The sequence below is a fragment of the Athene cunicularia genome, assembly GCF_003259725.1.
Source record: "Athene cunicularia isolate RWA chromosome 3 unlocalized genomic scaffold, athCun1 chr3_part1, whole genome shotgun sequence".
NCBI classification, from domain to species: domain Eukaryota; kingdom Metazoa; phylum Chordata; class Aves; order Strigiformes; family Strigidae; genus Athene; species Athene cunicularia.
Genome location: NW_020799097.1, coordinates 104,429,667 through 104,455,724, shown reverse-complemented (window position 1 = coordinate 104,455,724; position 26,058 = coordinate 104,429,667). Strand labels below are relative to the sequence as shown.

Genomic DNA, 26,058 nt, shown 5'->3' with positions numbered 1-26,058 from the left:
GTCCCCAGCTGGAGGAGCTGGGTTATCTCCCCCGTTTATTTAATTCTTTATAGTTGCATCAGGCGAAGACGCTCAGGACTTGTTTATCCCTTTTCCAAACAGCGACAAGGGCGAGGGGAGGTTTGGGAAAAACAAGAACAGGCTGGAAAACCTCCCCGGGTGAGCCGCTGTTGCCGCCGGGGCCGCTCTGCCGTCCCCCGGGTGGGTGGGTCGCGGCATCTCCCGTGGCTCCGGCGGTGCCCGCGAGTTTGCTCCGTCAGGCGGTGGGTGCTGGGGGGTGGCGGTGTTGTCCTTCGGGCCGCCCCGGGAGGAGGTCTCGGTATTCGGGATGGGGTATCTCCGTGCCCCTTATCAGCGGGCCCGGTGCAGAGCTGACTAGGGAGGCGAAGCGGTGTTGCAGGCGCTCGCCCGTTTTCGGGGATTTAGTGGAGTTGGTGAAGTTGCTGCTAAAATGGGTTTTCCAGCGAGAGCAGCAGCAGCTCCGAAAGTTGCTGGGGAAGGGGAGGCACTGTCTGGGATGTCTTAGGTTGTTTTGCTCTGGTTGTCTTCCTTCCCTCCCTAATTGAAGGGGGGAGTTTGCAATCCAGTGAGCTGTCTCTTAGTAAAAGGCAAGGCAGAGGTTGTGCTAGCTGTGACCTTGGCTGGGGCATGGAGGGGACCCCTCTTCCTAGAAGCCGTGAAATGTTCTGGGGTGAAGGGAGTTTCTGCCTCGGACTGCTGGAGAACAGCAGTCTTCCCAGGCCTGGAGCTGGGGGCTTAACTGGGGCTGGATTAACCTCTCTAACAGGGGAGATCAAAGTGCAAGGCGCATGCTTACTTTTTGTAAAGATCTCCAGAACATAATTTTCCTGTTTTCTCCGGGTGTTTTCTGTTTAACTTAATGTGTTCAAGTTTGTAACTGTCTCAGAGAATTTGTTCATAAGCTAATTTTATTCCAGCCTGCTGGAAAAGTTGCATATCACCGCTGACACATTCAGCTCCTGTGTGTTCCTCCCAGCATTAAGAGTCAGCCCAGTAGTTGCTTCCCTTGCAGTAAACGATGGGAACGTGCCTCTCTGTCGTTATCAGTTGCGTGCCTTGCAGCCTGGGGTTTCAGAATAGCTCAGCACCATCTGCATGTAGACAAATGCCTCCTCCTGGGTGTAGCTGCACAGTCCAGGCTAGTCGCATGTATTCTGCGTGCCATGTGCGTGCATGCAGATAGCTGAAGTATTTGCTGCAGGATTGGAAAAGGTTTTACAGCAACTACTGTGAGCTGATAACTGTCAGAAGGGGTTGTTAGGTTGTTACCCATGGATAATGGGTGTTGGCAAACTAAGTTGCTGTATCTGTAGGCTTATGCCATTTCATGATCAGTTTTCATCACCTTTCTCTTCTTTCCGTTACCCCTCCCTTTTTTTTCTCTTGCAGGGTGATCTTGAGTTCTTCTTAACTTGCTAGTGCTCAGCCTCCTCATGCCTCCATCTCCTTTAGACGACAGGGTAGTAGTGGCACTTTCGAGGCCAGTGAGACCTCAGGATCTCAACCTTTGTTTAGACTCTAGCTATATTGAATCTGCCTCTTCTGCTGGTGAGAGCCACTCCAGTCTGCTCGGCGCAGCTGTCGTGTCCCTAAAGACTGCTAATCTCACGTATATGCCCTCATCTAACGGCTCTGCACGCTCCCTGAGTTGTGGATGCAGCAGTGCCAGTTGTTGCACTGTGGCAACGTACGACAAGGACACTCAGGCCCAAACTCAAGCGAGCACCAGTGCCGGAGCCTCCACCGCCTGCCCTGCCAACCAAATGGTCAACAGCAATGAGAATGCCGGCAGCTTGAGCCCGCTGGGTGGAGTGGGGAGCCCAGTCTCAGGCACCACCAAGCAACTCGCTAGCATCAAAATCATTTATCCCAATGATCTGGCGAAGAAGATGACCAAATGCAGCAAGAGCCACCAACAGAACCAAGGGCCTGTCATCATTGACTGCAGGCCGTTCATGGAGTATAATAAGAGCCACATTCAAGGGGCTGTCCACATTAACTGTTCTGACAAGATCAGCCGGAGAAGGCTCCAGCAGGGCAAAATCACTGTCTTGGACTTGATCTCCTGCAGGGAAGGCAAGGACTCCTTCAAGAGGATCTTTTCCAAAGAAATCATAGTTTATGATGAGAATACCAATGAGCCAAGCAGAGTAATGCCTTCCCAGCCACTCCACATAGTGCTGGAGTCACTCAAGCGAGAAGGCAAGGAACCCCTAGTCCTAAAAGGTAATCCTCTTTGCCCATACCTAGTCTCATGGTTTGCTTTGCAGTGTGTGTACTCTGGTGTCAGCCTTGCTGGTGGTTGAACTTTGAAAATGTATGTTTAGGAAGACCTGTGTGCCTCAAATCACCAGTGGCAAAGCATATGCCTTCCATGGACAAATCATGGAGTCAGTAGCAGGGAGATGCTTGCTTTTCTCTCACTGTTGTCCTTGAGTAGTGGAGGGGGTGGAACTGGAAGGAGAAGGAAACTTGCTTCCTAGTGTCTGTCTGTGCAGACAAAGAATTTCCCCCAGTGCTTGCTCTAAGTATTTATAGCCCAAGGGGCAGAGGTCCAGGAGGGTATACTTCTTTTTTAGCTCATCAGACTGACCTTTACTTAGCAGCCTTATTTTAGTCCGTATAAAGCTGAACTCATAGGTCCGTATAAAGATGAACTTAGCTGGAGATGGACAGTGGGAGAGTAGAAGGGAGGAAGAAATATGAGGGAGGCTGCTTGGTCTGAGGTGTTGCATCATGGTCCAGTCAGCAAAACTTGAGGAGCGATCAATCCTTGTTTTGGTGGTATGGGCTCAGAGTAATGGAGCGAGGAAGATACTTCAACCAAAAAGTGATCTTAAAGTGTGTTTACATGTATACATGCTTATATATGTATATTGTTTTCCTGTGGAGGATGCTGTTCTAATGTGGTGTTTGGTCTATTCTGTAATGCTTTGGAGGAATTAAGCCCCACCAATTAATGCAGCATCCATTCTTCACTTTATTATGTAGCTTCCATTTATAACAATGCGGCCCTCTAGCTTGAATCTCCTTTCCCCTGGGTGTTTATGCCATGCAGAGGCATGGTTGGCAGAGACTGGCTGTGGCACTGAGAAACTATGGAAGGATTTGTTGCTTAGCTCTTACTGTTTGTATTCATTTAATTTTTCTGTACAGCTTGGTACTTCCAACTTGCACAGTGTGGCAGTAGAATGGATTGGCTGATAGTTTATCCCCTTTCCTCTGTTCAGTTTCATAGCTTTATAGGAGTGAAGGGTCCTGCGAGGTACTCCTCTGTTGGTGTTACCTTGTGGAAGCTTAAAATTGCATGTTCTCCTTGCTCCCAGCAAGTGTATGGTCATGCTGCACTTGCTTTGATACTTGCTACAGGTTGCCAGCATGCTTTTATTGAGTCTATGGTCATGTTGATGCCCTTTATCTGTAAAAGAGGGAGAGGAGGTGCTTTTCAGAGTTGGGTTACCACTGAAGTCCTGTATTTCTGGTGGTAATCATTCTGTTGTACAGTCCTTGCAACAGATGGTTGTAGTCTGCCAGCCTTCCTGTTCTTAGAAAAGTGGAATGCTGAAGGTGTTTCTCCTTTGTGTTTCTCTGAAAACACTGAAGCTCCTGTGGACCTCAAACTGGCAGTTCTTCAGTACTTGAAGTAAGATCCTGTCTGAGATGGAGCTCCGGAGCTGTAATTGGGCAGCACTAAGCTTCCTCCCACCTTCCAATGCTGGTCGCTGCCCCTTGGTGCTGTGCTGAGTTTAACTGAGAGCTTGTGGAATTATTTGAGCCATTTTTGGTTTTCAACCACTGAGAAATATTAACATCTGCCTCAAAGGCCTGTTTGGAGAAATCCCTTTCCCAAACTGTTCTGCTAACAGATGTGGAAGCATGCTAGAAGGCAGAGGAAGCCCAAATTCTATGATTTTTTTTTTTTTTTATGTAGTGATCCACTGGGTCCGAGCAGACCTCACCTGGGAAAGTGTGTAGTAAGGAGCTCCCCCATCATCATAACTTCCCTCCCCCCGCTTTGAAGTGGGACTCAAGCAGGGGTCAAATGAAGTCTAGCCTAGGATGAAGCAGCCTTTGGGAAGGCTGTGGTTAAGTTTCCCAGCTGGAGGAGTGATGCTGGAAGTGCTCGTTATTTAGTTTCACTTGTCAGATAGTGTTTTTTCCATCCTGCTTCAGCAACCTGGGAGCTGGTGTGTGCATGCCTCTTGGTTCAGGCTCTGAAATGAAACGGGGGGTAGCTGGGGGTAGAGTCCTCTTAGCCTCCATTTGTTATTTCGAGCAATTTCTATTGCTCACTACAATCTGGTCCTAATTTATTGCCTGCCCATCTGATCCGCTGTGTTGTGTTTGCAAACACTGGTTGCTAGCCTGGCTGTCCAAGTTTATGTCCCCCTGATCCGGTGCCACCTTCTCCATGTTTGGTGTTGCCTGTCAGCCTGTGGCCCCATTGCCGTTTTCGTGGCATGGTGTCGTGTTGTGGGGCGAATCTGATCAGCAAAGCCGAGGGTTGAGTTACAGCTTTGGCTTAAAGCGTGCCAGGGCAGCGACGTGGCCCTGCATGTGTATAGGTTTTTAGGTGCCCAAGTCTTTTTAAGCAGCAGAGAAACTCTGTGCTGCTTCCAAAGGCTGGGCTGTGATCTATAGATAAATGTATGTACGAGGCACCTTATTCGGCTCAAGTTAAAAAGACGTGGCCTGATTTATTTTTAATTTAACAGACCAATAAATAAGCTAGCACTGTGACAAAAGAGTGTTGGGGTTTTATGTATGCTGTAGTATGGGGGGATTTTAAGACCTCTGTTCCTCTCTGTGCTTCTCTTTGCTGCTTCCTTTAACATGGAGCATTTTTTTCATCGTCAATATAACATTTGCATATTTTAGATTTAAGCTCTTTAGAAGCAAAGTATTTCCTTATTTCTTTGTTCACAAGGCATAACAGCACTTGAGACAGGCATAAACTCCCTATTTTTACAAAAAAAATAATTTAAAAAAATCATGTACTTCACAGTGCTGCTACACAGGCTCTAACAGTCTAAGCTGTCAGGGCTGAAGCTGCTCCCCAGCCTGTTTGTATACAAAATAGGAGGAAGTCGTGTTCCCCCCCCCCCACCTTGTACTAGACCATGATATTGCATGCTTACTGAAACCAAAAGGCTCCCTTTCTGTGGAAATTATTTTTTTCTTTTGCTTAGCATTGGGAAGGAGAGTAATGTGAGCCTGTGTCCCCTCTGCTTGAGGCCTCTGGCCAAACTGTTTAATTTGGGGAGGGAGAGCGTGGTAGTGTGGCTGTGGGCTGGCTCAGCAGCCCTGGTTCTCCTTGGCAGGATTGTGCCCCTTTCTCTCCTGCCAACCCAACGGCAAGGCATCTCTGCCCTTCCTGAGCACCTCAGCTCATGGTGGAAGTGGCCTGGAGTTTTGGGAGTTCGTGTTCTTGAATTTGCTGCTGGGACCTAAAAATAGGAAGTGGGCAATTCATTTTCATTCAGATGAAAAGTATTGTTTTTCCCCAGAATTAAATGTTTAGGTTTGGAGTTGCGTGTGTCTTTTCCCAGTGAAATCTACAAATGAAACAAAAATGTAAAATTGAAGCATCTGTACCAAGACATTTCAACAGTCTTTAACGCAAGAGGAGTTACCTTTGTCTCCCCAGACAGTGTCTATCAGTATTGTCTTCCTCCCTGCTCTACCTTCAAGCCCCAGCAGCAGGAGCCTTGTGAAGTCTTGTGTTTAGTTTTTAAAGGTGTGACTGCAGGGAAACACCAAATTCAAAAACAGAGGTGCAAAGCATGATTTGGCAAATAATCCTTTTTTTTCCTCCTGCTGGGTGCTATAATCTGATGGCAGAACTGCTGCAAGGGGGCTGGGGAGGAACCGGCTGGTGGTGATAACAACTGGTTGTGTCTCTGTTCTTGTTCCTGGTCTGAGGAGCTTATTTATTCTCTGGCTCTCAGTCTTCTCATTGATCATCTAACAGGGAAATAAATGAAGTGGCTTGCTCTCATTCTAGTGGGGAGTGTAAGATCTGCCAGCAAACCACTTCATGCTTTCTACCATGGTCTAAGAATAGCTTCAGCTCTCTTACCACACTGAAGTCATGTATCAGTGAAGTTGAAACAACTACAGAGGGGGTTGAGACACCTATAAAAGGAATAAGTACCTGTTTTATATTGTCCCATGTTCATGTAAAGTACTATGATCATTTGCCTTTGGAATACCTGACCTGGTCATAATCTGTTGCAAATGCATTATTAATTATATAATTTAACAGTGTCAGTGTGACTTTAAACCCTAATTGGATTACACTGCACAAGTGTATTTGAGAATAAAACTTGATGCAATGGTCAACAAATGCAGCTGACCAACAAAACATGTGTCTGGCACTTATTTCCACTGAATAATTATTATGTCATGGCTGTAATAGGGAAATGTGTATTTTTAAGTGTTAAGTAACGTGTGTGAAGCATCCAATGTGTTTAAAACTAAAGTCTGTTCCCTCTGTGCTGCAGAGGAAATCTGGCCCCATTAGGCACTGGGGAAAAAAAACTTCTGCTGGCTCTATTAGGGCTGAGATTTCACCTTCAATTTTCAGACTCAATTGCTGGAGCTTAAAGTATCTCTCTCTTCAGTGGAATAGATAATCTTATTGGCCATAACGAAAATTGGTTGTGTGTGTCTGTCTTTTGCACATAAATAAATTGGGGCAATAGTGTGGCTGGAGACCACAGTCTTTTCAGTACTTTGAGGGGATGCTTCTGCAGTGTGCCTCTAAACATTGCCTGTTCAACAATAATAGAAAGCGTTGCATTTCCTCCCAGATGATGGTATCTGAGAGTTCCAAGTTCTGGCTTGCATGGTGCCTGTCACATTTTAACTGTCCTTGGGGGGAAGAGAGCAATGACACTGCCTTGGAAAGAGGATCAGGAAGGAGATTTGTTTGGGGTTTTTTTAGCTCTCCAGCTTCTTTTATACCCTTGGAAACCAAACTTAAGAGTCCAAGAATCAAACGGTTACATTAGGCAAATAGGTCTGATGCCTGTGAAGGAAAATCTGGCTCCAGTTCTGTTTAAACTGGGGGAACATCCCCTGCAGTGTACCTGGTAGGTAGATGTTGGGTTATAATTAGCTGAATGCCTCATGTGCTGCCCTTACCCTGCTTGAGGTGAGACATTCTATTAGTAAAATCTTTATAGTGTTGCTTGCTGGTGTGTCTTCTGGCTTTTTATTCTTAAGGTGAGCACAGCCTTTTTGAGACACTCAGAATAGAAGAGTAGCTGTATTTGAGGTCTGAGTGGTATCTGGATGTTAACTAATACAGATGGACTTCTTTTTTTAGTGTTAGCTTGCACTTTTACCAGCCAACCAGGAGGAAAATATTTCTCAAATACTCAGCATGGGCTTGGCAGAGCTATACAAGTCACACTGTTTAAAGAAATAGATTATGGTAATCTGTGAAGATGACCTAATGCATTGTCCCTTTGTGCATAAGGTAAGATTATGTGTAGTGCCTTGGCCTTGTTGGGAAGTCTCTGGTGGGCCTGGGAGAAGGCTGGCTAGAGAAAAATCACAAAGCTGACCTGAATTATCGAGAGCAGTTGTTTGCCTGGAGCTTTGTTTCTAGGTACTCACCTGAATGTGGCTTCAGTGTTTTAAACACCTTTGTACTGTAAAAGATTTTTTTTTTTTTTTTTTCGGTTCTTGTTATCACAAAGTTGTGTGGTAAGCTGGGGTTTAAAGAGCAGTGGATATCATGGATGTCACCTTTCCCCTCCTCACCAGAAAGTCAGAGCTGGTAAAGTCCTGTTGAGAGGAGGCTGGATAAAGACGTGTCTTGAGCATTGCGCTTGCTTCAGCTGGCAGGCCTTCCACTTGGTCTTATCCAGTAAGTGTTGATGGTTATGGTGGTGAAGCTCACGTGTGCACCAATGCTTTTGGGTTTGGCCACCAGTCCTGGCTGTATGATCTCAACTCACCCTGTGTGGAGGCAAAATGGGGTGCTGCTATGAGCAGGAGGCATGGAAGGGTTCAGTGAGTTATTTCTGCAGCTGGAAAGTCCTGAGGTGCTCATGGTCTCTGTGTAGGATGACTGGTTGGTGCTTTGTGCTTCAGTAGTTAAGCTTCAGAGGGTTTTGGGTTTGGGTGTGTTTTTAATGTCCTGTGACCCTTTAGTACAGGAAGCTCTTTGCTTCAGTTGATATCTCTGATTAAGGCAGCTTCATGTCCAGATGCACCTCAGCCCACTGGAGGTTGGCTTTGTTGTGTCTTCCCCTGCTCTGAAAGATGTTGGTTCCCCAGGAGCCTGTGTGCTTTCAGAAGGTGGTCTCTGACCTGGTTCTGGAACTGTACAGCAGCATTTTAGGACTTAAAGGAGATGGAGGGAGGTGGAAGAGGCAAGTATCTCTCCCATGTGGTGCAGAAAAGGGGTAATCTGTCTAGAGGTATAACTCTGTGCCTAGGTAGCAGGGCAGTCTTGGGGCCAGGGGAACTCTGGCCAAGGCTGTGCAGTGGTTACTGTCTTGTTCTGATTAAGCACACACAACAGACTTGCTGTGAGGCCTTGGAGAAGTCACTTTAATCTGTCTGGGTTTTCTTTTTCTGTCCTCTTCACTGTTTGTAACACAGCTCATCTCTCTTGTCATTGGTGTTAAGTGTGGTTGACCCAGGTTCATCCACCATCACAGTGGTGCTCTGGAACAACACAGCTGCCTGTTGCAGAAAGTGGGAGACGGATTTAGGAGCACCCCTTTCCCCTCTTCCCTTAACAGTGCATTTTTGCTGAAGTGAAGTTGTAGGCTTTGATTTGCCTCTAAGTGGTTTTTGTTCTTTTAAAAATTCAACGCTTGTTTTCATGTCTTTCTCTGCTTGGGTGAGCAGGTTACCTCCTTTCTAAAGGAAAGCTCCACTGCCAGTGAAGAGACCAAGATCCATAAGGGGCACAAGCTTATGATCTCCTGGCACTTGTTTTCAGTGGTGCCTGTAAAAGCATGTCCCAGGGGAGTGTGTGCAGAGACCTGAGCCAGCAAGTCCGCAGGAAGCAACTGGGACCTTGTAAATCTGGGTGCCACCTAGTCCCTCTTGTCCTGAAGGAATGAGCCTCTGATTGCTGCCGCTTGGGGCAACACTAGCCTTGTCTAGCTCAACTAACTACATCCACAGCTACTTTGGCAGGGGTCCATCCAGCCCATGTGTCCCTGCACTGGGCTGTCCCCATCAGAGGGGTCTGGGGTTAGTGCAGTGGGGGTGACTGTAAATCTGTTGTCACCTGCTGCTGGGGGGACATGAATGTGTCCAGTGGGTGGGAGGGCTTGGGAACCACCCCTCCCACTAGGGTTAGATGCTTCTTTGCATGTACACATCACTCTGTTTCTAAGATGATGACTTTGAAGGAGGAAATTGGAAAAAATATGTTAAGAGAATAATAATAAGGTGATGTGAACATGTTGGTTCCAACTCTTTTACTATGCTCTAGCTTTAAAAAGTCTACAGCATGCCTGGGTTAATTCCCACTTGATTCACTGTGACCAAGAAGAATTGATTCAAATTAAAGGTAATAAAAAGAAGAACAAATGTTACTGTTTTGTACACACATGAATTATATTTTTTTTTAACAGTGCCTTAAAAAAAGATTTGGAAAATGGAAGATTCTGTCATATCCGATTGGTTGTCTACAGTTGGCTATGCCACAGTGTGATATTAAGCCTTATGTATGCAGTTGACCAATAATGTTTTAAAGCAAAAGCTGTTAGAGCAGTTGACCTGTACTGTGTTGGTGATGGGTTTTCATTCTTCTTGGTCTCTGCCAAGAGTTGCTGGGACTAAGAATAAGCCTTTTGCTGCTGCTTAGAATTTTCTGGCATATTTTAGGTACAAAACCACTTAATATGATCATTTAACATGAGGTTAATCCTAGAGTTGTAGGTGTTTGTGTTAGTCCTGCAAGGCAGCATGACATCTCTGGGGGATAACACAGTGCTTATACTTCCTGGTAAACATTATTGTTAACTTGCCTGTGGAGACAAGGAGACCTGGAGTAGTTTTGATCTGGCTGAAGAGATTCCTTGTTTGATTGCTGTTTAGCTCTGGATTCTGTAAATATGTTGGTTTTTTGGTTTTTTTTTCCCTTAACTCTGAAATATATGGATGTGAAGTGGGTCAACTTTCTCTTGCCGTTTGGGGTTTTTAGGATCTAGCTTTGCTTCTCTGACCATTAGTATTTAAGTGTTGGCAGGGCTGGCCTCGAAGTTTGTGTCCATGCTAGATCCAATAGTTTGCTGCTTTTATTTTTGGACATTGTGCTACTGGGATATGTCAATTCAGCACCCTTTATTTTCTGTTTTTTTCATGTGCTTTGAAATATCCTGCTGGAAAGTGTCAAATCAGAGCCTATTATTATTATTATTATTATTATTATTATTATTATTATTAGTAGTAGTAGTAGTAGTAGTAGTAGTATTTCTAGCCAAAGGGATAGAATTCTTCACTTTAAAAAGAGTTTAGATCCAGCAAGAACAGATGGCACTTCCAAAGGTTGGTGTGGTATATCAGCACCCTGTTTTTCATTCATGTTAATGGAAATGTTGCTGATGTTTCTGATGTGGAGCAACAATGTTTTGAACTGGAGAAGAGCCTGTGTTCATCCTCAGGAGAAACAAAGCAGCCTTCTCTGTCCTTAGAAAGAAGCTGTCCTGAAGAGGTTGCCCTTAAAAGGGTAAAGTGAGTAAGTGGATAGCTGAACTATGAAAATGTCAAGTGTTCTCTAAAACATGTGAATTAAACAGAAATGTCCATTCCTACACATCCAGGATTACAGATGTCTGACACAGTGCCGGGACCCTTCTCCCTCTGCAGACATGCTGAGCCAAAGCCCTTTGCATCATGCTCGTGCACAATCACGCCGGCCACTGGCAGTCTCCAGGCCAAGCAGGCCAGTTGCTTGAGGGATGCACAGGGTGATGGACAGGGAGAGAATTGGTAATAGGTTAAAAAAATCTTACAAAATCCCTTGCTGTTTTGGGCAAATCTGATCTGCTTTACCTCTGTCTGTGAAAACAGACTCATAGCTCTTTGTCAATATAAAACCATTTGTGGTATCTTTATTACATTAAAATAGTTTCTGTTCCCTCCCCCTTCACTTCCCCTGCCTCCTTTGTGCATAGCTCTAACATTTCTTGATGACCTTTTTGTTAATATGATTTCCAGTGGGAGCATTTCACAGTAGAAGTATGTATTCCTTCAGGGTTTACGCTGACATTTCCAGTGATTATTTAATTGGACTTCATGTTAGCCTACATCCCCACGGGAATGCATATTTTTGCTATGAGAAGTTGTAATGTGTCTAATTTTGAGTTTCTGCTATAAATGCTTGCCCTCCAGGGAGGGTAAGTCCAGTGCTTGTCTGTGGCTGCAGAATCGCCACCATATTGTGTTTGGGATGTGGGGTTTCTTGTCTTGTTCCTAATTACATTCTTGTATAGCTTAATCTTGTACCAAAACTGAGAGCAGGCCTTCTCCTCTTTCACCTTCTTGACTGTTCCCCAAGGGTAGCGCATGTTTTGAAGGATGCTGTCATGTGGCTTATTTTCCTTTGAATATTTTTTTTCCTTTCAAATGAGCAGACTCTACACTCAGCATAGGGGGTTTTCCAGTTACAAGCTGGAACCACTATCTTGAACTCAGAGGTGTGGTCTAGAAGTATTCACAGAAGCTTCTGAGTAGTCCAGAAGTTAGGGGCATCTCTTGGCAAAGCTGTTGAGTAGGGTAGGAAAGGGATGTGTGGGATTTGAATGGGCCTAAAACTTAGGAGCTGAGCAAAAACTAAGTTTAAAACAACAACAAAAAACCATCCCAAACTGAAATCCCTAGCGGCAGGTTAAAAAAAAAAAAGTTTTTTTTTTTTCTAATTGGAACTAATTTGGAAGATGTAGTGGTCTTCAGAGGAAGAAAAGCGAACAGGTGAGAGCTGATGGTGGAAAGAAGCAAGTCATGTGTTAAGGTGTGGTAGACGCTGGGGGTGACAGTGAGGTTGATAGGAGGTGCGGGCAGAATGGGGACAGCCAAGAGTGGAGCTGGGCAGAGCCAGCATCTCTGGCATAGCAGGGGAAGGGGCTGTCAGTGACCTTCCTCCTGCCTCCCTGGGACATATCCCTAGGACAGCCAGCTGCACTGTGACTGGTGTCAAAGACAAAGTAGATGAGGCCAGGGAATGCAAAGGCCAGTGAGAGAGGATGTGTTGTGGCAAGGGTTGTGAGCCATAGCAAGATGAAATTAGAAATTACATGCAAATGTGTATGCATGTGCCTCGATGCTGAGGGGAAACCTTTGCTCTTTTACTGGCGTTATGCTCTTGACTTCTAAAGGGACCCCAAAGCAGTTGTTACAACCACATCCTTGACACTCCTCTAAGCCAGAATTTGTGTACAAGCTGACCTCTTGGGATAGATCCCACATGGAAAAAAAAAAAAAAGACCTTGCAAATTCTTTGGAATGCAGGATTTTGCCTTTTTTTGAAGTGCAGTTGGCAGCTCTCTTAGAGAGAGAGATTAGATTAGATTGAGTGTATTGAGGTGGAAGCTGTTCTTTGTGAACTATGTTTACTTTTACTTTTTTATGTTTGTTTAAAGCTTAATCTTTTGTAGCAAGGCTGATGTCAAATGCCATGCAGGTGACAGGGACAGAAACCCTGCGATGGGTCTTTTCAGCCTCCTGCTGACAGGTGATAAACAGGCTCAGGACCAGAAAGTCAGACTTACTCTACAGTAACAATAGAAGTAGAAAAACTTTGTTATGCCTTTGACTTTGTCAAAGGGAGACAATGTGGGTTGCTGAGGTAAATGTGGATACTTATATTGTATTTTTTTTTTTTTTTTTTTTTTTTTTTTTTTTTTTTTTGGCCCCCTCTTCCTTTAACATCAGGAATGGCAATGTGTAAAGCAGTCCTGGTGTCACTGTAGTCTTGTACTGCAGAAGGATGGGCTCCCCTCTGTTGTGGGCTTGACCTCATAGAAATCTCTCTCCAGTGTTTTAAAAACAAACAAACAAAACAAACCACAATTTCCTTGAAATTAAAGGAGCAACTCCTAATGTCACTTGGTCTGATAAGTCCCCACCGCTTCTGACAGGAGTTGCATGTCTCATCTCAGCTTCCCGCTCTGTGGGCCAAATATAGTATATTCAACCATGTTGAGCTTTCTACAGCAATGAGGTCAAGCCTTGAGCACCACTCAGCAGCAGGTGTGATGAGAAGGACATCTGTCTTGGAGAGTAGGAACACTCTTACAGTGACCTGCTTGGATTGGCCCCATTGCTCCAGAAGAGGTGTGGGAAGCATGGTTCTTTGCCACAGTGAGCAGAATGCTACTTGGACAGGAAAGTGGCTGTCATGTTGTTCAGGAAATTTGAGTATTCCTCCTTTCATACTTCAGGTTGAACAGAGATTGATCCCCAGTAAGCACTGTTGAACCATCTCTGCTGTGGCTGAAATGGTGCCAGCAACAGCTGTGGGAAAGTATGATGGCTAGATCTTCCACTGCAACGTGGTCTTAGCACTCGTGCTCTATGGATGCTCCACCAGTGTCTCTGTGTTCTCCCTGCCAGTACCTTTGGTACCCAGTAGACCTGAACCTGCTTGAGCCTAAGGGAGTACTGCAGAAGAAATATGGAGTGTTAAGTGCTTTTCTCCTGCTTTTCCTTTTTCCATGTCATCTGGTGGTGTTGGAGATAAAGTAGTGGGCCTTCAGTTTTGTTATGGCCCAGATACAAGATCCTTTGTGCATAGCCATAAACTTCTGCAGACATGGCTATGTTGGTTGGTGATACAAAGACATAGTCTGGATGGTTGTCCACATCCTGGGAGTGGATTTGGCTTATACTGACTGAATTCTGCTTCAGCCTGTACAGCTGCTTTTCTCTTGGTGGAAGGAAGCAATCTGTGATGGATTTGCTGCTAATAGCATGCCTGTGTCAGAGGGGAGCAGTGTCCCTTGGGGTGTCTCCATGCTGGAGCTCACTGGTTCACCTTGTGTGGGAAAGCACTCCTCAATAGATAGGTGACCTGGGGACAAGACATTGCCTCCAAATAAGCTGAGCTAGACTCAGCCCTCTTTAACCTGGTGTGTGAAGGTCAGCACAAGGAAAGCAGTCCTACCTACCTTCTGAAGCCAGTAGGAACTGTAGCCTGAGCCACAGGGGAGGAATATGTGACAGTAAGGAAAAAAAGATAAGCAAGCACAGTGCTCAAAGGTGAGTGCATCTCACTCAGGTGTGGTGCTATAGTCCATAGCATGCCTTGCCCATGGTACAGGAGCAGCCTGAATGCTGGCATTAAATCAGTGGTGGCTCAGCACCAGTGTGCCACTCTGCAGCAGGACCTTCAGGCACTGATGGCATCATGGCAGGGGGATGGCTGTGGGGCCTGGACCCTCCTGCCAGGCTGAGGAAGGGTACATAAGCACTGGCTGGACAAGGTGTCTGGACAGTACCTGGCCTCTATTTTTACATGCTGGAGTCAGGTTTGCTTAACCTTGAGGCATCCTGTACTTTGAATCAACTTGACACAAAGTCATCTGTTCATTAATAACACAGGAGCAGTTTAATTGTTGTCTTAGTGGAAAAATACATGAGACTGTCATCAGCTGTTGCTTCTGGCAGTGCTTTTCTGCAGTAATGTAAATAAATGAGGTCACACGTTTAAAGGAACAGGCTGTGCTTGCACAATTTCAAAGCGTCATCTTAAACAGATACGCACCAGTTGTCCAGTATCTCCATCCTGCGCCCCAAATGCTCGCTGTAACATTTCAACCTTAAGCATGCTCAAACGCAGCCGCAGGGGCTTGGTTTGTTGTGTCAGTACTGACAGCGTGTGTGCTGAGAGGGTGTTTTAAAACTTGGCTTGATTCCTGAGCGAGTGAAGCTTTTGGAGGCCAGAACCCCTGTATCGCCAAATTTTCTGCTGCTCCCCCTGCAAGAGCCCAGCAACTCAAGAGGAGGGAAAGCTATAGACCAAACATCTTTTCTGCTGATACTTCACAGCACCCTGGGATTTCTGCTCTTGTTACACATGTGCCTGTGTGGTTTTGGTTTTATTTTTTTGAGATGGCTTTGTGGTATTGTAATCAAGGATGAGTGGATCCAGAAATCCGACTGGACAGCTTTGAAAGCTGTATAAAAGGTCTGTTTGTCTCCTGGGACCACGTGTTCTGTCTAAATGTGGGTCCTGCATCTGCAGTCTGTCATGTATAAAAATATGTTCCTGTTTGTAATTGTAGCAGGAACACCCAGTACCTGTCACGCTCAGAACAAAGTATGGCCACACCAATGAGGTAATGCAAAGGTATTGCTTTATAGTGAGGGTATTTCACAGTAAATGTGTCTCTGTAAGCTCTCACTATAGAGGGAACAAGGTCACTTACTCCCTTTACTGTGGGGTAAGAGCCTGTTTCCAGTTAGGAAATATGCTGCAAATCTAACAAAACATACTGTAAACCCACATCCTAGTTTGCATACAGTCACACAGCTATAGAGCAGCAGTGATGGTTGAAAGAGGTGTCAGAGAAGACACAGAGGAGGATGGGTGTTCCCGTACTCATGAGTACTTTAATTCTCAATCTTCTCTTTTAAAACAAAACAACCCCCCCCCCAAAAAAAACCCAAACAAAAAACCCCTACCCACTTGTATAAAATGTGTGTGGGTAATGTTTGTTTTTCTTGCTTTCCTTGAAGGTAGCTGTTTCTAGTGCAAGGTCATGGTCCCTTGTAAAAGCTGGTTGCCTAGTTCCTGACATACCTCTTGTGCCTGTTTTGCATAGTGTTTGCCCTCTTCTGACTGCAAATGACAGACACCATGTTTGGCATGATTTTTATGCAGGCACCATGCTGCTTGTCTTTTTTTAATTTGTTAAGAGCTGCTCTGGCTCCTGCCCAGCTGCTCACCTGGCTTCACATCGCTGGTGCAAGCCCCTGGGTGGCTTCAGAGCTGGGAAATCTGTGTGCAGCTGCTGCCCGGGTGCTGCTAGGCAGGGGATTTTGAGGAGCGTTAAGAGAGATGTTTATGGGCAGAAGGCTGCAAAGAACTTGAACAAACACGTGTGAATAGCTGGAGCATGTATGGTGCTGACTTGAAACTTCCTAAAAGTTTTGAGGTCTCTGACAATCCAGAGTCTGTTGTTGCTCACTAACTGTTCTGGCAGGGCAAGATGCTGGGAGATGTCATGCAGTGATAACTGCAAAAATATTTGGTTCTTGCATCAGTAGTGAGCAGGAGCCCTCAAGTCTTCTGTTGTGTTCCACTAGATGCAGGCAAGGCCACCTGCTGTGAAGGGTCCTGCTTTGATTAATTTCCTTATAAAAGAAATATCTAGTGTGCTGGGGATCCTTGCATGTCCATCTTCGTTCAGACTTGGGTAGGTTCAGCCCCCATGAAATCCTGCCCAGCAGCCGTTTTGGAGCAGAGTGTGCACAAAAGCACTTGGCATGTTCTCCATATCCACGTGTGGGCTGTGTCAAACTGACTGGGAGGTTCAGGCTTTTTGCTGTACTTTGGTTATTAAAGCTATATGGTATGTTTAAAGCTAGAAGAGACAGGTTACAACCATGACATTCTGTAGAAGTGAATACTGCTGGCATTTTGGTTTGTCACTGAAGGTGGCTACACAGCTGAGTCTGGGCTTCATGGCTGTCACTCAGACTGCACAGCTATGCATGCTGATGGTCTTTCCTGGTGAATATATTGTATTGCCTATGTGTTTCGGCTGCCTGTATAAGATGCAGGCTTTTTGCATATGGCAAACAGCAGGTGAAAAGCTGCTTTTAAAATGCACCCTACTTTTGAGCTAGTGAAGAGCTTCTGCCTGACTGTGCTGCTGCTTCACGCTTAGTGTTACTGCCCTCTGTAACGCTTCCTTCAGGTCCCAGGTTTGGAAAGGCTCGAGCAGCTTCAACCACAAAACAGCTTCTGTTATAAGCACGAGTCACTAAAGCAACTTATTTTTCAGGGGTTTTCTTAGGAATCCCAGCATGCTCTGGTTATTGTTTAACCAGCAATATTTAGCCTGAATGGATTGCTTGCCTATGCAGAAGGATAGGAATGTGAGTTAGGGCTTACTTAGCCTTTAGCCCAGACTCTAGGTTGGGGCTGTCTGTTTGGATGAGATTTCAGACATCTTCAGCTTGGGGACCATAGTCTTGTTTGTTTTCTTGAGTGGACTGAGAAGACTTGGCCTTGACAGGGTCTGAAAAGGGGTGCAGTTGGCAGTTGAGCTCAGATTTTTGTCCTTGCTCATTTTTCCATCCTGCTCCCCTATTGTAACAGCATTGTGAGTAGAGATTAAGGCAGATGTTTGCTCTGTGTTCTGTAAACAGCTGAAGACAAGCATGCTTTTGAGGTGGGGGAAATACTTTGTTTTGTGGGCATTTGGAGGATTTCTGGGAAGATGAGTTACTAGCATCATGTGAAGAATAAGTCTGCACATTTAAAAGGGCACTTGTATTAGAGGGATTTAGATGGTTGTAACGTAGACTGAGTGCCTCGTGCCCATTGAGTACTGTGTAGGGCACCGAGATGGTCCCTGGGTGAGTCCCACCCTATGGGCAGGTGTGTGGACATGTGGAGTAGCAGCACTCAAGATGATGGCATGAAAGCCTTTTGCTGTGTGTGATCCAGAGTCTGTGTGACAGTGTGTTTTAAAATCTTCCTTCTCTAGATCACTGTGAAAGAGCAGGGAAAGACAACCTCTTTTTTCCTTTTTTCAAGAACAACTTTATTGGGATGGTGACATTCAGCATTTATTTTGGCTAGTGTAGCTCTTTCTAGTAACTTCAGTGTAGCTCTCCCCCCTCCTGGTTGGTTTTTTTTTTTTTTTTTTGGCTTGCATTTAACAAAGTGCAATTGAGTCTGAACACTTGGCCTGTCTCAATGTGGTGCATGACTCCAAGTATCCTGGTACAACATAAACGTGCGCTTTTGGGGGCGAGGCGGGGGGAATATATCATTGGGTTTCTCCTCTTTCCGCCTTTTTCTTTTGGAGGAGCCACCTGTTAGCATTACATCAGCGGCTCCCAGGAACGCTGCCTCCTACCAAAGGCCTTACACAAAGTAGTTCTTCTTGTATTGTTTGCGCTCAAAGAGCTGATGTCATGCCAGCTGATGTCATTGTGTGCTTTGTGTAATCGCTATGGAAACCGGGCAGGTGGGGAGCCTGGGGCTGATGTAATTGCCGAATGAGGTGTAGAAAGGAGGTCTGCTTTTCTGCTCCAGTTCTGCGGAGCCGCCCTTCTGATTAAAAAAAAAAAAAAAAAAAAAAAAAAAAAAAGAAGAAAGGTGTGTCCAAAGCGTTGCCAACCTCGGGATGTTTAACTAAAATATCTGCTTGGTCTCTCTCTTCCCAGGAGGACTCAGCGGTTTCAAGCAGAACCATGAAAACCTCTGCGATAACTCCCTCCAGCTGCAAGAGTGCCCAGAGGGGGGAGGAGGGGGCGGTGCATCTGCTGTCCCCCCCACACTACCTCAGTCCATCCCCACCACACCGGACATCGAGAATGCTGAGCTCACCCCCATCCTGCCCTTCCTCTTCCTCGGAAATGAGCACGATGCTCAGGACTTGGAGAAAATGCAGAGGATGAACATAGGCTACGTAATCAATGTGACCACCCACCTGCCCCTGTACCATTATGAGAAAGGCATGTTCAACTACAAGCGGCTTCCAGCCACTGATAGCAACAAGCAGAATCTCAGGCAGTATTTTGAAGAGGCTTTTGAGTTCATTGGTAATTACCCTTGACTGGAAATACTCATGTGGTTTTTTACCTGTTGTATTAACCTAGGGTGAATTTTATGCTTTGCTAACTACCCTGAAGGCTGCGGAAGACCATATTTGCTTTTGTTTAGGTTGTCAGAAATGCTGAGCACCTCATATTTCTATTTGTTCTCATCTCTGGCATATCCAGTTAAGTAGCCTGGAGGTACAATTTTTATCCATTGATAGCAATGCCTACCTCCAGGCTTCCAAATTCAGGAAACCCCAGAAAAGTGAGACCTGGCACCTCCTCTTCTTGATTCCTTTGCATTCCTAGTTTTCACAGTGGCTTCCAGCCATTTTTTTGTAGCAACTATTATTAATGATGGCTGAGTCTTTCCTAACTTAATTTCATGAGAGAACTGACAAAATTTCACACTTTTATTTGTTCTATCATTATATGTATAACTCAAGAGTGTATGTGTGGATGAGTGGATTGTGAGGAAAACTTGTATTAATAAGCCTGTAAACCTTGTAGGCTGAGTTTACCACAGACCCAGAGCTTGTTGGGGAGGTTGCTAAAGAAATGACCCAGTAACGTTTCCCATGTTGCTCCAAACCTTACTATGACCCATGCAGCAAAATCCTCAGCCGAGTTTAGGGGTACGTTCAGCTCTGGTTGGCCATCCAGGCTAAAGCTAGATGGCCTCTTTAAGCAAGGCTGGTCAGTGAGGACATAAGCTTTTGAGGACCTTCCATTGTCCCTCTACATGTATTTGTGGCACAGCTTTTGTAGCATAGTCCACTTTTGCTTCCCCAGCACAAGTATGTGTCATGTTTTCTGGAATATGTGGGGGTGACCACTGACATATAATTTTGTTTTCTTGTGCTGATGCTGGGCTAATCTCTTTAACTAGCCAAATGAAGTGTGCTTCTGTGCTGCATCACAGCTTAGGTCTTTAGCTGACCCCATGCTGAAGTGGGTGCAGAGCTGTCACCCTCTCTGCCCTCAAACCATCCATGTTTATGGCCCTTGAATTCAGGGTATGGGTACATGGCTCCTGAAACTCAAGCCTGCTTGTGCTGGCTCTGTGGAGTTGCTCTCAGACTCAGCAAGGTTTGGGCCCTGGTTGTAGGGCTGGGCACTGGGGCAGGAGGTCCAAGCTCAGCATATTCTTCAGAGCCCATCTGCCCCTGCCGTATGGCTGGGCAGGGACTCGCTGCTCTGAAGCAGACAGCTTGTCAGCTTAGTCTGGCCGTGTTTCGGTTGGCAGGGAGTCATTGTGCGCTGATGCATGCGGTCTGCAGCCATGCTACTTTAGTGAAGGTGATCAGGCAAATCACTGCTTACGCTGCAGTTCACATGGAGTGCAGCATTAAAGCTTGAGTCTTGCCACTGAGAGCTTCTACCATGAGCCCTTGAGCTTGTCCTCTACAATGTAGAAGACTAAAGGATCTCTGCTTAAACCAAATTCTCCCTAGTGTCTCTAACCCAATCCCTGCTCTACCAGTAGTGTTGTCAGCTTCTGAATCTGCTGATTACTGTGTGAATGGGAAGGTGCACACCCCTGTTTGGGTGAAGGAAAACCTTCTCTGAGGGCAGGGGAGAGGGAATCTGCCTTTGATCCTTTGGGAAGAAAAGCTGGGTCAAGAAATCCAGTAAAACCTTAAACTTTGGATTCAACAAGATGGGGAGATGCAATAGGCTAAACTTACATGGAGAAACTGCAAAGCTCTGTTGGGGTACTTGGTGGGTGGGAGGGAGACTTCTTCACCCAGCATCCCTATGAACTGCAGGATTAGAGCTCTCAAAACCACTAAAAGATAGTGTTTGGTTTATGTCCTTACCAAGGGCAGAGAAAGCAGCCTTGCCCCAAAAAGGTTTAGAAAGTGTTTCAAAACCTATTTTATTTTCCCATTTAATAATTACAGCCTGAGGGTCTGTCTTTGTTTTTAATAAACAAATATTTCTCTATTGAGAGTTTTTCTCCGTAGCAAATTTAGCCAGCTGGGTAAGTTAATAGTCAAAGCTTTCCCTTCCTCGGGGTAAACTTTAAATTGCATTTGAGAAGATTTGGAAATGTTTAAACAGCAGATGATTAGCCTATGTTTCTTTAAGTATGTCATGAAAAAACTACAACCAAACCCAGGTTTAGCTAAGACTAAAGCCATAGGAAGTGAAATCATCAAAAACTCTCTGGGAAAGTGTGTCAAAATGTGTTAAGAGTTTCAGCTTTCTGAAATCTAACTGGCAAAAACGTCTAGAGGGAAGTTGGCTTCATTTATGCTTTCACAATACAGGTTGAACACGTGTGGTAGGACGAACCATACTCTTGGTGGGGTTGGATTCATGCCAAAATTTGCTAAATTCATGCTCCTCCTGCAGATTAAAACAAAAGAAATAAATTGAAGTGTCACATCTTGAAAGTTTTATCTTCTATTTGAAAAGCAAGCTGTGGGAGATGAGGATGGTATGGTAGTGACTCTTTCTCATGTCCTATTAGCATGTGGTTCTAGAGGCTCTGTCATCCCTGAATCCTGCCCAGGTTGCGTCCAAGTGGTGTATCTTGGTGGAGAGCATGTGTGTGATTGTTGTTGTCTGCCTCCCTTCTCCATTCCCCCTCCACCTCATCCTTTCCCCTCCACTTCCCCAGTGAGACACTCTGGAGAGATACCATTCAGCGGAATGTGATGCTGTGCTTGAATTGTGAAGACAGGGATGGCAAATTGCCTTTTTAGCACCGCTGAAGGTGACCAAGTCAAAACACACAGAGCTTGACATGCAGGAAGTGAGGAATCAGAATCTGAGGTATCTTACCACTGAAGTCTTGCTGAGGTATAAACTAGATCCAGCCCCTGATTTTGCAGAGACACCACAGCAGAGTGCCTGGTTGAAGCTCATTATGAAAGTAGCTTTGTAAAAGCCTTGAAGAATAGGGGTTCGAAATGGGTGTATTATTATGAATTGAATCTGAAAATACCTGGTTTTGAAAAGGTGGTGTCCTGCTTTGAAAGGGAGGTTGAGATGCCAGTGTAATGCAGCAATGTTGAGAGAGGTGGAGATGGAGCCTGAGCTGCCTTGTCATGGGACTTGACCTCCTAAATAAATCTCCCTGGCAGTGCATGTGTGCAGCGCACCAGTGTCTTTCAGTGTGTGGTTCATCTAATAGAGATAAAAATTAATGTGAGGATTTTCAGTGTTAGACTGGCCTGTGTTTCACATTCAATAACTCTGAAATACCAAAGGAAGATGGACTGGAGGGGAAGGGAAGGAGATGCTGCTGTGCATGTAGTCAAATAAAGGGACTGTTCACATTAAGTTACTCTTAATTGCACTGAGCTTTTTCTAATTTGCAATCTGGCAAAAAAAGTCATATTTTCTTCTGTCTGTCTTGTTTCCAGAGGAAGCTCATCAGTGTGGAAAAGGTCTCCTCATCCACTGCCAGGCTGGCGTCTCCCGATCTGCCACCATAGTTATCGCGTACTTAATGAAGCACACGCGCATGACCATGACGGATGCCTATAAATTTGTAAAAGGCAAACGACCAATCATTTCCCCTAACCTTAACTTTATGGGGCAGTTACTGGAGTTTGAAGAAGATCTAAACAACGGTGTTACACCACGAATCCTCACACCAAAGTTGATCGGCGTAGAGACTGTCGTGTGACAGCAAAGCTGCGAGGAGGCGCTCAGTGAAGGGGTTAACCTATTCTTCACTTGATTTGGGGCAGTGATGGGTGGGTTGTGGGTTTTTCTTGTTAGCTTTCAAAGGGGGGGGAGGGGTTGTGGCAAACTTTTTTGTGAATAAAAACCTTTTTTTGTAGGAAAGGTTTTTAAAAGATCTAAGAACTTTGCCGTGCTTGGGATGCTGTTGTGATTTCCTTCCCAGATGCCGGCAGAGCAGGGAGGATTTGGAGCAAAAGGAGTGCTTTATAAAATCAAAGCAAGAAGCAGAAATATTGGGCTTTTTTTCCTGTTATTTTTCCTTCCTCTCCTGCAACTTGTAGAGTTTATGGCTAAGTAGTCTGTGCAGGTTCATAGACTGAAGAAACCTAAGTTGAAGATGAAACACAAACAGCCAAAACAAAGCAGAAAAAAACCCTCCCTGAAACATAAGGGCCTTCGTTCTGCAAAGGCTTTGCTAAAGATAACCTAGCAAAATGCTCACCGATGCAAAGGAAATCGGAGCAGCTTAAAAAGTCTGCAAGGCACTTTTCACACTCCTGACTCAAACTAAAGAAGAAAAAAGTTTATTTGGCGTGTTTCATGTTCCAGTTCTATTTTTCTATTTTGGGGTGTAAGGTTTTAACAGTAAGGGACTTTGATCATTCTATGCCATATGCCTTCACTGGCTTCTTGTGCAATAATAATTTGGGGTTTGTTTTGAGTGTTCAAACCAATTAGAGTTGGCTGCCCACTAATAATAAGATAATTTTAAAGTCTAATAGTGCAACAGCAGCCAGCTTGGTTCAGAAAGGCTAAATGAGAGCAATTATTTTGTTCCTTTATATGATTTTGATCCTGGTTACAGTGCCATAAACCTTGTTACATATGTATATCAGAATGTACAAAAATTGAGACCGAGCAAAGTTTATTTAAAAATATTTTTCGCACAAAATATTGGTGTGTTTCAGTTGTCTATGTAAAAAAAAAAAAAAAAAAATTGATTATAAAGCAAAATCTTTTGGAAAATGTGTGTCCTTTTATTTCTTCAGCAATTTTCCATTTTCTTTGTGGGATGGGTTTTTGTTCTGATCTTTTTTTGTTTTGTTTTTTGTTGTAGTGTACATCTCCCTTTGACAAAACTGGTATCTCTTGTTCAGCTTGGATTCAGTGTTTTGTTCCTGTCCTCTGCTGGTGGAACATGCTTTCTTTATTTTCTGCTGTACTCTTGCATCCTTCAATTTCTGTAACCGGATTTTTCTCTCCTGGAAGTGCACCAGTTTTGGAGCTATTCAGCTGAATTAGCACTATTGATGAGGGCTCTTTGAGACAGACCTGTTCTTTCTATGGCTCAGTAGCCATTTGGAAAAATAAGAAATAAACATTCTCTGCTGATTCCTTTTCATCTTCCTGCCAGTAGCTTACCTTCTATGTTACAGAATTGTCCGGTTTCTAGAAATATGTTGGTTTCATGTGTGTTTTCTGTGGCCTCTCTATAGCTCCCTCCTTTAGCAATTCCATTATTCCTGGGAATCTTCCTCCTGGGATTTCCCCCTCCTCCTTGCTCATCTTTCCTTCATCCCCCTCCTTTATCCAGCTGTGTCAGTGTTAAGTGTGGTGCTTATTGTAGGGCTGATATTTCTGCCTGACAGTGTCCCTTAGGTGGCTGACTTTTGCTTACTTTGTATTTACTTTTTTTAATAATATGATATAACCTGATCTCTTCTGGACCGTTACCATCTCTAAAGTTTATTTGTATGAGCCTAAAATGATTTAGAAAACATTTCTTGTATGATTCTGTTGTACAAACTGATATATCCCAGGAAGTCTGATAGCAATGGAGGTTTTTCCTAGACAAAACCTACATGGACTGAACCAAGTTTAAATCAGGACCTGTTGGAAAACTTATGTATAATCACATTAAACATGTATATTTTTGTGGACATTTTACTTAAAATGTTGTTACTATACAGATATTTTCTTGAAACTTATCCCTTTATTAAATTATTTTTCTACTGGAAGTGATTTTTTTTTTTTTTTAAATTCTTTTCTATGATCAGTATTGGTCCTTTTGCTGAGATGCCCTTGGCAGCATATGTTGCCCAGGTAGCAAAACCTCTCAGACTGTGACTGCTGCTGGGGCTGCAGGGAGAGCGGCTGGACAGAGAGACTACCACGTGCTGAGGGGGAGCCTTTGTGCTCCAGGATGAAGGAGGTCCCTTAGCAAAGATAGTCTCCCTCATTCCCCCCTTTCTTTACATTTGGGCTCAACCTCTTCCAGCTGTTCTCCATGAACTGCAGGTGCAGGTAGTTTGAGAGCAGGGAGGTAGTAGAAAACCTCTTTGTTTCCTGCCTGAGCAGCAAAAGTAGCTGCAGCAGGGTTGACTAAAAAGTTGGTCCTTGCAGCTCGTGTCTGTGGCCATAAGCACTAATAGTGTTGGTGCTTTGCCTGGGAAACAGGTTATTCAGCAAAGGGGAGAGTGCCAGCTGCCTGCCTGGGATGCAGCTCTTCTAAGCGTGAGGGCATGGAGGATCCGATTCAAAATCAGTCTCTGTCACCACTCTTTTCTTGTTCCTATGCTAAATGGCCTGATGCAAACGTCTCCAGCGGACCAGCGTGACGCACAGCGTCCTATCTGGTTCAGCCCCAGCTGCCATATGCTGCCTTGAATCAGGATCAAATTCACAGCCATGTAAGTTCTTGTATTTGGTTCTTATTTAAGCCAAAGGATAGCCCTTGCAGCCCTGAGTAAGTCACTGCCAGCAGAGGGTCTGATGTATTTGCTTTGGTAAGGCTGAGCAGTGCTGCTGCATGCGTGAATGTGGACTTTGGAGGGCTTGCTATCTGCTGCAGAAAACCCATCAGCCTTTGTGCTCATCATGGTGAGAAGTAGTGAAAAGAGGGTAAACCTTGCTTGATTTTGCTCTCCAGTGTGATGTCAGAAATGATGGGGCAGGGCAATGTGAGGCTGTGGGTGAGGAGTTTGCTGTGGGTCTGTCAGAAGCAGGGATGGGCTGAATCAAACCTCTCCTTTGTGCAGACCCATTCCCTTGGAGGGGACTGGACCTGGGCTGGAGGAGAAGAGCTCAGGAGGGTTATATCCCACTGAAGGCAATGCTGGGAAGTAGCAGCCTGGGAACCACTTCAAGGGGGGACAGGCTGAGCAGAAACGGTAATTTTTTTCTAGGCAGAATTTATTGAAGCCAGCAGATGATCTGTATGATAACTGTATGCCTGAGGGCAGGAGAAATTCAGTTAGGGTTTGTATGAGTGCTAGACCACCTGGGAGCCCTGCCTGTGTGCACATATATTGGAGATACCTCCTTTTCTGGTACCTGCTATGATGCACTGCAAATACATGCCTGCATGTCAGTAGAAAGCCCCTGTCTGAGCACCATGCGCTCCAGCCGTAAAAAAAGATTTGCCCTCATTTCTAAGAGGGGAAGCAAGGCTGAAGGGACAGGGGACACAGCTGCGAAGGGTGTTTAAGCAGACATTGATGTTGATCTGCCACAGAAACCTTCAGAAAGGTTATTCTGACTTAAGGTTCTGGCCTGTCTCTTGCAGAATTGAGGCTTGAATCACTGATCCCCTGCTCTTACCACTGCCTGTAACATGCTTCCAGTCTCTCTGAGATGGGGCATGGTTAA

The 26,058-nt window shown here is 45.0% G+C and overlaps 1 protein-coding gene across 2 annotated transcripts in view; it reads left to right on the top strand.

Annotated features, from left to right (window-relative positions):
- Positions 1-24,426, top strand: part of DUSP10 (dual specificity phosphatase 10) — a 25,195-nt gene extending 769 nt beyond the window's left edge. For both annotated transcript variants that reach the window (XM_026845858.1, XM_026845857.1), the window contains exons 2-4: positions 1,411-2,247; positions 18,397-18,774; positions 22,146-24,426. In XM_026845858.1, the coding sequence (XP_026701659.1) occupies positions 1,455-2,247; positions 18,397-18,774; positions 22,146-22,411 (1,437 nt within the window). In that variant the 5' untranslated portion in view covers positions 1,411-1,454 and the 3' untranslated portion in view covers positions 22,412-24,426. The remainder of the gene's footprint in view (positions 1-1,410; positions 2,248-18,396; positions 18,775-22,145) is intronic.
- Positions 24,427-26,058: the final 1,632 nt, after the last annotated feature.